At 33.9% G+C, this 16,413-nt stretch overlaps 1 protein-coding gene across 5 annotated transcripts in view; it reads left to right on the forward strand.

Moving 5' to 3' along the window:
- The window catches only part of CASD1 (CAS1 domain containing 1), a 46,781-nt gene extending 34,707 nt beyond the window's left edge, over positions 1-12,074 (forward strand). For 4 of the 5 annotated variants that reach the window (XM_014853354.3, XM_044767183.2, XM_044767192.2 and 1 more), the window contains 5 exons: positions 1,679-1,780; positions 3,372-3,512; positions 4,035-4,112; positions 7,997-8,089; positions 9,803-12,074. In XM_014853354.3, coding sequence (XP_014708840.1) covers positions 1,679-1,780; positions 3,372-3,512; positions 4,035-4,112; positions 7,997-8,089; positions 9,803-10,069 — 681 coding nt within the window. In that variant the 3' untranslated portion in view covers positions 10,070-12,074. The remainder of the gene's footprint in view (positions 1-1,678; positions 1,781-3,371; positions 3,513-4,034; positions 4,113-7,996; positions 8,090-9,802) is intronic. The other variant, XR_001399977.3, reaches the window with a different exon arrangement.
- Positions 12,075-16,413: the final 4,339 nt, after the last annotated feature.

A 16,413-nucleotide genomic window follows, 5' to 3' on the forward strand; every position in this document is an offset into this window, starting at 1 on the left:
ATTCTGCAGTTTACTTCCATCTCTAGCACTCTCTGTCTTGTACCTGGCTGCGTCAGGTGCAAATGCCATGTAAGCATTTTGTGTGTGTGTGTGTGTGTGTGTGTGTGTGTGTGTGTGTAATCCTATAAAGCTATTTGTTTGTTTGTTTTGTAGACTTTCACACTTATTGTCATACTTAGACATAAAGCATTTATATAATTCTTCCTGACCTCCAACATTTTCTGCCTGAGATATTTAAAATAATGAGGAAACAATAAGCAGATGTAAAAAGAAATAGCCAGGCAACTGCAGCAACTGCTTCACAGTTATTCATTCAAATTCCTAACACTGTGGTGCATCTGAGGGAGAGAAAGGAAGGCAGCCCAGAGGTTCAATAGAGAGACTAAGAAGGTTTCCCCAGCTTTGCATCAGTGTCAACCACTGAACAAGGAAAAAAAGGACGTAGCCCCATATAGCCCAGTGTCTTTTACAGATGGCTGCCCGATAAATACTTGTTTATTGATTACATAAGAAATAAAATTTTAATCAGAAATAAAATTTTAAATTATAAATACATCATATATATGTGATATGATCTATAAGACCATATATCTCTATCTCATATATACCTATTATATCGTTTTTATATTTCATATCTATATATATATATGATCTACAAGTACTTTATACGGCAACTCTTAATAAGAATCATCCTTAATTTTCTGAGGCATAGATTTTGATAGGATCTATTTTTAATAAACCATAAGCATTTTAAGTTCTGTGGTTAAATGGAAAATATTACATTTTATCAAAAGAAAGTTCGTCTGACCTAAGGATTCAGCATTACCTGAAATATAATACTATTTTCATATTTTTCTTTGGTTTTTAATAACCTTTTTAAAAATTGTAACGTTACATTTTTTATGCTGTGGCATTAGGTTTAATAATGGAACGTCCCTTAATAGAGCTTGTCGTCATTCTTTAGTCTGGAAATTGAAGTTTTTGTTCTCTTCTTTGAAAGACTTCATTAATGTGCAGGAATGTACCCAAGACTTCTGCCCCTTCATTCCCAGATTTTCCAGGCTGTCAGATTAATAAGAGGGTATCATTCACTAACTTGACCAGAGTAAAATTGTAAACTTCGTTTCAAAGGCTGGAAATGGCATTTGGGTATAGTTGATTAAGTAAGATGAGCTAATTCAGAGGATTCTTTTAACTCAAATGTTTAATTATAGATCATTAAGGACATTTAGAAAAGAAAAACTATATTTTAACCTTAACCACAATTCTTTAGGGTATTGATATCATATTGGCTGAAGTCTTTTATACTTTTGTTTTTTAATCAATCAGTATTAGCTGTTTCGTGTACTAGATTAATGCAATCTTTCGTGTACTTAAATGGACTACTTTTCTAATTACCAGCTTTTTAAAAGATTTTGCAGTCTCAGTAGCCCTTCATGTGCATTGAAAGTAAGTTAACAAAAAGTTTTAAGTCATCTTTATTAGCCATTAGTAAAATTAATTTATTTTCAAATGAATTTCAAATGAAGTGATATTTTCAAATGAAATAAATAGAATTTTAAAATTGTGAATGACCCTTATATACTCTTCCCTTTAGAAAACTACACTTTGTAACAGAACTGCAAAGCAAGTATTGACTTGTACCGTCTTAATTTATTTTCTGGATTCCTTTTCTCAGGGTGCATTTGAGAAGATCTTTTCTCTTTGGCCATTGTCCAAGTGTTTTGAACTGAAAGGGAATGTGTATGAATGGTGGTTCAGATGGAGGTTAGACCGTTACGTATGTATTTACCTTGTGATCTTTTGCCATTTCAAATTATACTTTAAAAAAATTATTTGGAAAATTTTTATCTATTTTTATTTAGTTTTAGAATAAAGAAACATGTTGATTTGATAAATCAAAGCAGCCCTGCTCTCCCTTTTTATAGCAGAGAAAAGGTATGCATGGATATGTATATCAGCAGGAAAATGCTGTAAAAATGTTGTCTGTAAAGTGGGCTTTGTTTGAGTCATAATTTTGACTTACAGCTGGTCTCTCATATGTATATGCTTCAGCCAGTCAAGACGATATTTATTAAGCACCAGTATGTGCTCTACATGTTAGCGTTATGAGGGATGTATTAGAGAAAGAAGACATACCACCAGGCTTCTGAGCCTTACAATCTGGTGTAAAACCCAAGATTACTACTTATAATTGAGTGCTAAACTAGGCAGTGTGGATTTTGTGGTAGACATGTATAAAGAAGAGAGAGCAGTGTCATGGATGATTCCATGAATTTAATCTTGAAGGATGGTTAAGATTCAATTGACCGAGAAAATGTAAAACATCCAGCACAGCATTTGGAAAATAATAGACACTGAATAAATATTAATTGCCCATTTTCATTCTTTCCCCTTTTCCTTGTATCATTCGTTCATCTCTTTTTTCATTCAACAAATGTTTTCTTGGTGCCTATTCTGTGCCATTCCGGATTTCCAATACCTGTGCATTGTCCAGTGTACTACATTGCGTTTCAAAACCGTATATGAATATGTGGAAGACAAACACATAGATACAGAGAACAGATTGGTGGTTACCGGACAGGAAGGGGAGTGGGGGGAGGGTGAAAGGGGTAAAGGGGCACATTTGTACAGTGATGGATGGCAACTAGACTTTTGGTGGTGAACACGATGTAGTCTACACAGATGTTGAAATATAAGGATGTACACCTGAAATTTATATAATGTTATAAATCAACGTGCTCTCAATAAAAAAATAATAAAAATAATAAAATTTACAACCATATGTGAATAAAAAGCTTTGCTAAAGTCTTGACATCAAATAATTTTAAATTCTTAACTTTCTCATTAGAGCAGTGTGCTATGATATGATAGCTTACATTAAGTCTTGGTTTAAAAAAGAAAGCTTGTGTGGTTTCTGGTCCAGCATATTTTTTTTTTCATTCTTATATACAAATACTCCTTTTTAATAGTATGATCTTAGTGGTGTTATTGTTGTTTTATTTGATTGAAAGTACCAATATAAAATATATTTTACCTTGGTTGAGTACATTTAAATTTTATCATGAGTCTTCACAATAGTTTTTAGCATTCCTTTTAAATTGTCTTTATTTCCATGCTTATTGTTGAAACTGCTAAAATGCACCAGCTCGTCTCACATTGCTGAGAGAGATGTTCGCTTGTCTGTTGCTGATAATTTCTAATAATCATTGACTTTATTTCATTTCTTGAAGTTTGTCCTTTATAGAAACTTCAAGCCTTTAAGCTTTTAACCTACTTAGTTTTATACCTGTTGTCCTTATTTACCAAATACTTTTACTATTTATTGAAAAGTAGCTGTTTAAAACAAATTTTCTCTCCTTATTTTCCAGATAGTCTTTCATGGAATGTTGTTTGCTTTCATTTATCTGGCTTTACAGAAGCGTCAAGTACTTTCTGAAGGAAAGGGTGAACCTCTTTTTTCAAACAAAATTTCAAATTTTCTATTGTTTATTTCGGTAGTTTCTTTCTTGGTAAGTTTCAAAATGTAATCTTCTAGCTCTCCAAAATCCTAAATTATCTAGAAAATTAAGAGATAGGAATTTAATCCATTATTTTTAATAAATAAAATCTTTTAAAATTCTTTTTCTCTTTAATTTTTAATTGAACATAAATTCTAAAGAGAATATATATGTAAATTAAACATAAAGAATAACTGAGAGCTCAGTGAAATAGGAATTTTAAAAGTTGTCATAAATTTGGGGAAAAATATAATGTAACCTGTTTGACAGGAAGAGCCATCACTACCTTATGATCACTATTTCCAGAAAAGCACAGACCTATGCTCCTCTCTCTCTCTCTCTGCTTTCCAATATTTGGGTAGTTGAGCACACCAAAACAAGTGATGAGCAAACCTATGGGCAGTTTTTACTGAAGGTTTTTAAATAACACAATGAAGTATAATGTTATAAATAAAGAAAACTGTTTTAAAAAATACTGAGAATTTTTAAGGCATAACTATTTTTGTGCACTAATCCATGTATTTTTTGTTTTAGACCTATTCTATCTGGGCAAGCAGTTGTAAAAACAAAGCAGAATGCAATGAACTCCACCCATCCGTTTCTGTGGTACAGGTAATTATCTTGATTTAGAAAAATCTTTTCTTCTTACTTCTTGATAAGAACACAGCCTTTAGAGGCAGAGAGATTTGAGATCACACTCTATAAAATGTAGGTATGTTACATAATCTTTCTAAGCCCTACCTTCCTCTATTGTAACAAGGATATTAAAATCTCTTTTTAAAGGTTCTTATATTAAATGTATGGAAATGATCAGTATTTGTCACTTAATGGGCACTTAGAAAATGTTAATTCTCCTCATATTTGCTTTTTCTTCATTTATTTATTCAAATTTCTTCATTTATTTATTTACTTAATCGTAGTTATTAATGATTTACTATGTGTTAAGTACCATGCTACATGTAAAAGGTTCAATGTTAAACAAGATACAGCTCCTGTCCTCATGGAACTTACAGTCTAATAGAGATGTATATCAACAAACATTCATTCATTCATTTAACAATTTTGTTTATTCATTTAACAAATATTTGATACCTACTACATGCTAGACATTATTCTGGGGGATACAGTGGTAACTAAATCAGACATAATTTCTACCCTCAGAGCCTGCATTCTTCTATTACAGATAGTAATCATATAAGCACCATGTAAAAATAAATAGAAGCACGTGATGTTACAAGAGACTATAATAAGATGTGATTTAGTTGGAATTGGAGCGAGGGTGGTCAGGCATCAGAGATGATTTCCCTGAGAAAATTAAGCTGAGAATGGAGGGATGAAGGCAGGCAACAAGAACTTAGGCCCTGTGGTGGAAAGGAGCCTGTTCACATTCAGGGAAGTTAAAGAAGGCCACCGGGGCTGGAGCTCAGAGAGCCAGGTCTGGAGAAGTGTGTGGTAGTGACTGGCAGGTGGGCAGAGGCTAGGAGCATCTCAGATCAGATTTACATTTTGCAGGACATACCTCTGGCTGTAGGTAATCATAGGACATGGTGATCGGTGTGGGGATGGTTAAGTACAGGGCGCTTGGGAAGCACATGGGACTTCTTCCTAACCCGTCTTGATATCAGAGCAGAGATCCTGGAGGAAGTAGTGTGTAAGCGGAGGCCTAAAAAATGAGTAATCCAAAAAGAGGAGCAGGAAGAATTCCTGGAGGATCTTCTCTTAGGTCCTAAGTTCTCTTCATTGCAGGAATTGTTTTATTCCTCTTAAACCTCTATATAGTCAGTAGAACCAAGTGTGTGATAGACTCTCCAGACACAATTGATGATGAAATTTTAAACATTATACTGTATTCAGATAGCATTTTCATGACTTCTGCAGACAGCAGTAGCGCTGACCAGTAACTCTTTGTATATCATATCTGATATCGTTCTGTAATGCATATGATGGAAGGGAGGTGTTCCCACTCACAGTGCACCAATACCAAACAATATAAGGGGAGCATAGGAAGAGAGTGGCAGCACAGAGAGTAACACTAACATGAGTGCCCCTGAGCCTTATCACCTTCCCTTCCAGGCACTATCCTCCACATACTTATATTTCCTTAGTTACTTTTTGTGAAGGCCTCAGCTTCTCCATTGCAGAGTAAAAGAATGGACTGACAGCAGAAATTGAAGCAAGTATGTACAAATTTTTTTGGCTTCTGCTTCGTTTCAAGGCACTTGTCCCCCATTAAAAAATCAGAAAGCTTCCAGGTAGCCCCAAATATTACAGATTACATCCTTATCCTTATCACGTTTCATTGTTACTCTCAGATGCCAACAGATGATGTGGGGGTGGGGGTGGAGGTGGGTGGGTGGGTGTTTATATAAATGTACTTATATATCATTGTATTGTATATGATTATATATCCTTAGAATACTTATCTGAGGGGGCTTCTTTAAGATTTTAAACATGTACAAGATTCCTAGTGTCCTTTTAGAAAGTATTTTCTCAGCCTGACCCAGAAAAAGGCTCATGCATCAATCCTTGAATCCTGACCTTTTGGTTTTCTCCATCAGTCTGGATAGAAATTTCTAGAAGGGCTTGCTATAGAACAGCATACAAATGATTAACCGTAAATAATGTATATTAAGTGCTTAGTACAGTACCTAGCAAGTTATAAATGTTGAACAAATTTTAAGTATTATTATTATTTCTCTATCAAGCTAATAAGAATGTCTCCCCAGACCTCAGTTGTCTTCTCCATGGTTGTTATTTCTTTGATTTTCTACTCCCCTAATCACATTGTTTACTAAGTGTATTACAAACACTAGACTTGAATACGCTAAAGAAATAAATACACACTGGGAAATGGTAGATTAAAGGCAGAAAGAAGGAAAGTGATTTGCTTAGGACTATTCCTAGATTTTCTGATGCTCGGGCTAGTGATTTGTACGTGTATGTATCATTCTTTCTAGCATTTTACAGTTTATGCAATACTTTAATTATAATAACTCATTAAATAGTTTTATGTTTAAGGGCTTGATTTAGGTCTCACCTTAATGATTTTTACCATTTATGTATACTTCCTGTACTATTAATTACCTAATGTGTTTCTTTAAATGACTCACAGCGTCTATATGTACCTATGTGTTGTCTCATTTAACGTTCACATCAACCTTTCAAAGTAAATCTTATCCCCATTTGTGTGGATGAGGAAACAGACCTAAAGGAGTCAAGTTCCCTGCCAAAAGTCCCAGAACTAATACAAGGCAAAGGCCAGATTCAGACTTGAGTCTCTTTGATGCTATTGCCCATGAGGATCACTCCACTTAATTTACCTGAGTCATTCACTTTGGTTCCTTTTTCCCAATGATAGAGTTATCCACCTATCTCCTGTTTCCTCATCTTTTATGCATCCCAGAGACCTCTTCCTAGAGCCTTTGACAAAATGCCCAGTGCGATCAACACTGAATATGGGGTTTTTCTGTGAAGCATAAATAGATTTTTCAATCCTTTTATGAGAGAAAGTTTTTGAAAGGTATTTGTAAAAGTGGAAATACTTTTTTCTTTACAATTTCTTGGTTCTTTATACGGAGAGTGGATTCTGAGGAGAGTTCTTTGCTTCATAAACTGGTTAGTGGATGTAGCCCTGAATTGGAGGTTTAGAAAATTCAAGATTGTTGCACCTGTTACAAAAGGATGGGGGAGAGAGGTGGAGGCCAGGAGCCCAAAAGCTGAAGATTCTTCTGGGGGAGAAAAGATCCGGAGGGAAAAATATATTACATGTGAATACAGTTCAAGACATTGTTTGCCTGGCCATGCAGAGCAAATATGAGGACATCTTAAAAGTCATGCCAGGGGCCAGCCCAGTGGCATAGTGGTTAAGTTTGCACACTCCACTTTGGCAGCCCAGAGTTCGAAGGTTCGGATCCCAGATGCAGACTTACACACCACTTATCAAGCCGTGCTGTGGTGTCATCCCACTTAGAAAATTGAGGAAGATTGACAGTCTTCCTCAAGCAAAAAAAAAGAGGAAGATTGGCAACAGATGTCATGCCATTTCCTATGTTTACATGGCTGTCAGTGGAAGGAGGCTTTTGAAGAGAGCAAAAAGAGGGAGAGTGGCTGCCAACCAGGCAAATGCTTTATGAAAGAAGCAAAATTGTATCGTGGGATTTTATGAATTTTACCACATAAATGTGGTATCATTTTTTTCTACACAAAGGGCCTCAAGGTGGGTTTATATTTTTTCCAGTATACATAAAATAAAACTGTTCAGCCATGTACTACCTAAAATATAAAATCTGCACTAGGATGCAATATATAGACCCCATGTTGAGAGATCCACTTTAGGTAGACTCAAGAAATAACTTGCTCATACATTATCTATTGAGAAAAACCATTGTGTATGTATCAAGTTCAAGAACATAAAGAAGAAAGTTATCACTTGAAGGAAAGCAAAATGTTTTTAATAAACAGATTATTAATATTTGTCTTTGTGGTTTTCTTTTTAGATTTTAGCCTTCATCCTAATAAGGAATATCCCTGGTTGTGCCCGTTCAGTTTACAGTACATTTTTTGCTTGGTTTGGAAAAATTTCCTTAGAGGTTGGTACCTTAATATTTTGCTCTGTCTTACACAGCCAAGTGTTATATGCATGTGTGTAAGTATATATGTACGGGTGTGTAAATCGGACATACTTTTTTTTAAGCCAAAGCTATGTTATTTATTGACTTATAGGGAAAAAAACTCAAAACTTTCAACAGCGGTAAAGTATTATAGAATGTTTTCAAAAGCCTTATTAAAATGACTAGACACAGATGACTTTCAAATACTCTTTATATTACCTTAAGCTTTCAAGCACAACCTAGATGCTGAGGTCAAGAGAGAAAAAAGGTAAACAGGTATAAATGAAATTTATGAAGAGAAAGAAATCAAGTTGAGGGGATTTTGATTTGTTATTTATCTGTAAATTAAATATTACATTACTGGAATTTAGTTTATTTATGCTTATAATAAAATTCACCCTCATGGTTGGAAATTTGGAGAAAATTTTTAAACTCTTTACATTTTACATGCAATACCTAATATGAAATTATTTACAAAATCAGTTTAAAAGTAGGTTTTGAAATATATTCTGAGAATTCTGAACTTTATTCGAAACAGAACATTTTAAAACAGTAGAATTCATATTGTAATCATAAAAGATACATTTTAGAGTATAAGATTTATTAAGTTGTCTTTAAAATAGGGAAAATAAATTTCTCTTTGAATTGTTAAATAAATGTTCTATTATTTTTTGTCTCATTTATGAGAAATTGTACAGAATTTACAGTTCTTGATCATGAATGATTTACCAAGTCATTCAGTAGACAAAAGTATGTTTATTTCGTCAGCCTCTTAATCTTTGGAGCATGAGAGGTTTTATTAACTTTAATTGAATGAATTTACAATTTGGTATTTTTATTAAAAATGTGGAAATTTTATAGTTCTCGTATTTGTTGAAGTAGCTTAAGCATTATCCTACTTTTTGATATTTTGAATTAATGTGATAAAAGAACCACATTTGTAGTCACAATCAAATGTGGTAGTGGTGTGGTGCCAGCCCAGTGGCATGGTGGTTAAGTTCACATGCTCTGCTTCAGCCACCCAGGGTTCATGGGTTCAGATCCCAGGTGCAGACCTACATACCACTCATCAAGCCATGCTGTGGCGGCATCCTGCCTACAAAATAGAGGAAGATTGGTACAGATGTTAGCTCAGGGACAGTCTTCCTCACCAAAAGAAAAAGTAGTAATGGTGTCATCTAATGTGTATACCACTAGAAGTTGAAATACACTTTCTTTAGAAATATGTGAATACAGTTCAAGACATTGGTCTGGCCATGCAGAGCAAACATGAGGACATCTTAAAAACTATGCCATTTCCCATTCATATACACACATACATAAATATATTCACAAATATATACAGTACATATATGTATAGAGAGACACACAGAGTAATTCTTTATTTGGCATCTCAATACCAGAGTGCAGATATCATTGTCAGCCATCTTCTATGTCATGCAAAGAAATGTTTTAAAGTTAGAAGTTTCGTATGGTTCATTTCTTGGGGCCTTTGAAGCAGTGCTTCAGCAAGTAGGAGTTCTGGAGAGTGGGCTGCAAGTAGACTTTTCAGGGCCAATAGTGAAACAGAATTAAATGGTTTTGGAAAAGCTTTCTAACATAATTATGCTATCAAATGTTTAAATTAGGAAAAACTGTGATATATTCATGGACCCTCTCTGCATATCTAACTTCAAATATTTTTCTTTCCAGCTATTTATTTGCCAATATCACATATGGCTGGCAGCGGATACAAGGGGTATCTTGGTACTCATACCTGGAAACCCTATGCTCAACATCATTGTCAGCACTTTCATATTTGTTTGTGTGGCACACGAAATTTCTCAGATCACTAATGATCTTACACAGATTATTATTCCCAAAGATAACTCATCTCTATTGAAAAGATTGGCATGTATAGCTGCATTTTTTTGTGGACTCCTCATCTTATCATCCATTCAAGATAAATCAAGACATTAGATTCCTAAAATCCTAAAAAACTTAAACTCTTCAGGCTAACTGTGTGTCTGCCTAGAGGAGAAAAGCATCTATCTGGAGACATAAATGTATATGCAAATTAAGAAACGTGTGGCAAGAGGACAGCTCACTGACATCTGTTGAACATATGTGATTGTATATACTGGAAATGTACATATTCACTGTGAAATACTGAAAAAAAGTTGATGAAGCAGAGTGCATTGTATAGGACTGCATGTGAAAAGTCTTTTCTACTGAATCTATATTTCCATTTATAAATGATTTTAAGTTAACATATGAAGGCAGGGAAAAATAATTACCCTTCCAGTAAAAAATATAGGTAATTTAATTAGCTTAATGACACCACTGAGTGTTTTGATATTTACTAAATTTGTGGTAATAAGATTGTCTACACCTGTATTCCTCATGGAACTTCCTACTTCATTGAAAACTTTCTTATTCAAGAAGGACTGCAGTATTGTTTTCTTATCATATGTGCAATGATGTGGAGTGATAAACAGTATGCCCTTAATTTATGTGTGTTCGTGTTCTGATGTTGTCTGTTTCCTGAGATGATTCTTCTTCCTAACTGTGGTTTTCAGGTCTACAGCCTAAATCTCTGTACACTTTGTCTCACAGAGTTGTTGTAGGCTCCATCATAGGGTTTTGTCATTGTCAATGCTTCTTTTTATAAAAAGGCCAAATTTTCTTTCCAATCCAAACATTCACCAGTTTCCTTTCCTTAAGCTATACCAGTGTAATACCAGTTACCCTGTGGATCCATTTAATATGTTTTCTCCCAACTAATTAATTTTTGTATATTATTTCCAATGTTTGGAAAACTCTTTATAACCATTTTGGTATTTCTTATTGTTCCCTTCTATTTTTAAAAAAATATTTACCAATCTAAATTTGTGCAGTATAGTAAAGATTCAAGTTGTTATGATTGAGCTGTGTAACCATACGTAGAATTTTAAGTAAATCAGTGACTTTGGGCAATATATGGTTTTGGTTTGGTTTGGTTTTGTTAAAGCTAACTGTTAGAGGCATAAGTTTATTTATGTGTTGTACATATTTGATTATGAATTTTAATGTTTGAAAGATTGCACTTGTTTGCTCTTATTATGTGTGGGGTAAAATATATTTTCTGTTCATGGTATATGAAAATATGGAGTAATTTAAACAGTAAATAAACGTTCTGTGGATGCTTATTTTTGTATTGGCAAAGTATCAATTAAATTATATGTGTTCTTTTTTAAAAAAGCTGGATCCATTCATGATTGGTTCAAATTTCTAATTCATTTCCTCAGCTTAAATTTGCTTTTTCAAACTCTTAGTATTTAGGGCTAGGTCACTGCGATACTTGAATAAGGAATAATTTAGTTGTCAGAGCTCTGGAGGATGATCTGCCTTTTGCACCTAGGAAGTTTAAGCATTATGGTTTAGTACTTGTCTTACTTGAAGATTTAAAAAATTTAATTATTATTTCTTTAGCACTACATTTATGTTTTAGTGATATCTTCCCATTAATTGAGGAGCATTTTTCGGACAGAAATGTGTGTTCTTTCTTTTTCTCTCTTCTTCTGCGCTTACTTAATCTTTTGACATTTCCCAGAGAGACAATTGTAATGATTCATTGCTCTGCCTCCTAGACTGCAGCCTTATAAGTAGAGAATGGTATAGTTATAAATCAAAAACTTCCAAGTTCTCTGGTCACATTATTCTTGCTGGTGTGGCTTGCCAATGAAGAGTAGAGTGCATTTTAATTTAGCTTGTAAGTTTTATCACCTGAAAAAGATTCTTCCCAATGAAACAGTTGAAAAAGAAAGATAACCAATATTTCTCTGTTTTTTGGAAATACTTATGTGTTCCAATAGTAATACCCAAGTGAGTATGAGTTTTCTGTTCTGTGAACTCAAGCCTAAAACTTGCTCTTACTTAATATGCCCCCCTGTTTTATTTTCTATATAGTAATATGTAATAATTAAAATATACATTTATAATTAAATACATTCTATTTATATTTGATTTTCTTAATGAATCTTTGTGGATAAGAGGTTATTGTGGTAGAAGTTGCCACAATGATAGCATCTGTGTATAGTATATGTTTTAATATTTTTTTCTGCATTGACTCAGATACTGACTAGTTGCATTACTCGATTATACCATTCTTCAGCAAAAGATGTTTAATAGAATATTTAGATATGTTAAAATTGAGATAAAATCACAGAGGTTCTCTAAACTCAGGCTTTCTGTATTATAAATCACATTGAGAAATCTACCATCTGGCCCCGAAAGGTACTTGCTTCACTCAAATCGACCCCAATCTTTTCCTGTTTCCTTTGCCAAACCTTTCCATTTTTATGGATAGCCAACATAGCGTTAAAAAGGTAGAGCCTTCACCTAAAACCATTCCCTGTGCCTATGAGCTAGATCCTATTATTTGCTTTAGGTGCATGTATAAAATAACATTTACACTCTACCATTCCATTGTAAGATAAGTTGACCAGTTAAAATTTAAAGATGGGTGAATTTTTTTCCTCCACAAATGCTTTATTATTTCAATTCTCAGCATAGGAAGCTTTTAAGCTTGGTAAAATTAACTTTAATGATAATCATATCTGTGTTTGTTTATATTTAATTTTTTTAACTAGATAGTAAATCATTAAGGCTAAATAAATAAATAAACCGTAGGACCTAGGGCAGAACCTTCACATAATCGACGTTCAATAAAAGCCAGTTTGTCAAAGAATGTGCAGTTTCTAGAAGAATGCCTCTCTCCCCTTAGAAGATCCCTCTCCCTTTAGATTTGTACTTTGACCAGTCTAGCAGACCTCAGGAGAGCCAAGGTGGAATTTTTATGTTGAACAGTATTAGATTGCTAATATGCTATCATTTTTGACCTACAAAAATGACAATTTCATAGGACTTAACAGCTTTCCTTATTGAAAAAAAAAAGTAACTTGGGCAGTTCCCTTTAGAATTGATCACAACTATTTTAAAAATTCTAAATATTAAGTCTGGTTATATTTAAGGTGATTTTGAGGATTGGTGAAAACTTCGTAAGATACTCATATTTGAAAAGCACCTAAGAGTCATATTTGTCTTTCTTTTAATGAAATCTCTTCTAGGGTGTTGTATGATATGAATTAGGAATATTATAAAACTTCCTTAAAAGTTAGATCCATAAAGTAGTATAAACTAGAGGCTATTTTCCAAAAGTAGAGTTGAGGATATTGTGAGCTATGAAATTCCTAATAGATTAGTTAGAAATAAAGAACTTAAATCTTATTTCTTATTAGTAAAATACTTTTTAAAGTACCACTCCAGAGCATAAAAATGGGATAGATCAACATTTTAAAGGGAAATTTGTGGTTACCTGGAAGTGTTTCTATCATGTGTAGGGAAAAATCTTCACACTTAAAAAGTAATTATTATACTATTTTAAAGTTCAGCTGCATTAGTTGTATTAGCGTTTACTTCACTAATATCTAGTGGTCCTTATTTCGAAGACATTTGAGAGAATTTTCTAATAATGAAAATCGCTAAAAAGAACTACAAAACTATTAAGATTTTATTTTTTAATTCTAGAGTTAGCACAGATGGATTATTTAACTCTTTTAATCTCCATTGCCAAAATAATAAAGCCAGAACTCAGCTAATGGTAAAATCTCTCCATGGTTATCACCCGTCTCTTCTTGATATGAATTCCAGCCAGGCGATTCTTACTGTTCCCCAAATAGCATACTATTCCTTTTCTTTATTCCCACTCTTTTCATCTCTCTAAATCCAACTTATTTTTGAAAGTAGGATTTTTGAAAGTGAAACCAGTACTTTAATTACCTTCTTCTTTTAAACTGTTCTAGCATTAATTACCTGGTCTCATTGTTTTGTCATTTCTTCCATTCCTTCCGTAAGACTGCAACGCCAGGGTCAAGATGATATTTCTTATGGATATGGTAAGTAGGTATAGAGAGGCTTGACCCTCGGCTTAGGGATTCTGGCTTGATTTCTGCCATCTTAAAAACAAAATTCCTCTTTATCTCTTTCATTCCAAAAGCTACTACCTCATTTGTCTTCTACAGACCTGAACTGCTCTTGTCAAGATCAAGAACCTCCATATTACTAAATTTAGTGATCAATTCTCAGCCTTTACCCTACTTGACCTAGGAGCAGTATTTTATTTACACAGTAAATTTACTGCTCCCTTTTCAACCATCCCCTTCACTGTGCTTCCAGGTCATCACCATTTCCTGTGTTCTCTCTACCTCAGTAGCCATTCCTTCACAGTCTTGTTTCCTGGATCCTCTTCGCGCTCTCAACCTCTACACTGCAATTCCCCAAAGCTCAGTCCTCAGACCTTTAGCTACACTCACTCCTTAAGTGATAGCACCTCGTCACATGACTTTAAATGTTACCTATATTCTCATGACTACAAAATTTATCTCTTCAGTCGAATCTCTTCCCTAAAATTCAGACTCAGGTATCCACCTGCCTATTTAACATCTCCATTTGAATATCTAAACGACATCTCAAACTTAAGCCTAAAACAAAACTAAGCTTCCCCAGTACCTGCCACAAACACACCCAACAGTCTTTCTCTTCTCAGTAAATGGCAACTACATCCTTCAAGTTGCTCAGATAAAAAATTGAGTCTTCTCCCTTACACCTTACATCTTATGTTTTAGTAAATCTTGTCAGCTTCATCTTCAAAATATATCTGTAATTCAATAATTCAATCACTTTTCATCCCCTCTAATGTGATCGCCCTGTTCCCAAACCCCACCAGCTCTTTCCTGGATTATTGTAATAGCTTCGTTTTTCTCCATACTTCTGACATAATTTTTACTTAGCTCTTTTCTTCTTTTCCATCTCCTCCCATTCGAACATAATCATTTTGAGGACAGGGATTTTTCTGTTTTATTTGCTATGGTATCCCCAGCTCCTAGAACAATGCCTCTCTCAATTATTTGCTGAATGAATGACTTGATTAATGCTGCAAAAACGGGGTCAAGTACTAACTCCATTCGAGGCCGGTGGGCAGCCCTGCAAATGATAAGGCAATTGGGAAAATACTTTTCCTTAGCGATTTGGCCAAAAGGCTAAAGATACACCTTATTTGGGTTTTAGAATGTTGATTTGCATAATGTTATTTAAAAAATTAACCCACTTGTGCAGCCAGGTAAATAGTGACTTTTCAGCAGGGTGTCCTTGAGGGCAAGGGCCTGCAGAGCTGAGCACCTGCCGTACCAGACAGAGCACAAGTCTTTTCCTGATTGTGGGTCCTGCCATTCCTTATTTTCTTGCTTTATGCTGAGACCAAATGTCAACTGCCATTTGTCATTGCACTTATACTATTATTTTTCTTAGAGAATTATTTCTTGGAACTCATGTCTATCAAAAGTAGGAAAATGAAAAGATAACCCAAGAAAGATATGCATTTTAAAGAAAGAGAGATTGTGCTTTTTGTGGAAGTCAAAAATACTCCATCGTGTTCGACAGGAAAATGTTACTGTGTCAAAGAATACTACTTAAAAAACCATTATGAAATAAACTATACTAAAAACCATTGGCAGTACATGGAAATGTCTATGTGAGTGCCCATGTAAGTAAAATCAGATTAATGAATTAAATGACAACCTGAAATTTCAACAGGACTTGATTTTAATGAAAATTTTAAAAATGATTATGCCATGAAATTCAGATATAGAGTAAGTGAAAAAAATTGCATCAACACATTTAACAGGTGGTAAATTTTAAAAGCATATCCATTGAATGCAGCAGAAATTACAAGCCAAAAAGAAATAAGCAGAAATTACATGCCAAAAAGAAATAAGCTTTTGAAAATAGAAGGCTAACTGAGAAAACTGTTATTTCCTTCAGTATATTGAGATCTGGCTGAAAACTTACAGGAAAAGTTCATGAAAAGTGCAATTTGTGAAATTTTATATTGCATTGAGAGCCCAGATATCAACAATGCCACCTAATTATATTTATTTGTGCTTTCAGTGAGAATTCTAAAGTAAGCAAGTAACTCAAAAGATACCTATGTCAGATTCATTATAAGGGAATGATTTATTGATAGATTGGATTGGGAAAAATCTTAAAGTTTGATATAGGCTAATATTAATATTACTAAAATTAATAATTAGTATGTATGATAACAGAAAGTGCTATTGTGATGATCCATGGACTTACAAAATGAAAACAAAATTAGTAATGTTTCACAAGGACATGGAACTTAAATCCACTCATTATTTTATTCCCTGGGAATGATTTTATGATAAAACCTTAAAAATAAAATGCATTGTGGATATAGTCATCGATTTCATAAACTGGTTGTGTTT

This window comes from Equus asinus, chromosome 1 (assembly GCF_041296235.1).
Source record: "Equus asinus isolate D_3611 breed Donkey chromosome 1, EquAss-T2T_v2, whole genome shotgun sequence".
Lineage (NCBI taxonomy): Eukaryota > Metazoa > Chordata > Mammalia > Perissodactyla > Equidae > Equus > Equus asinus.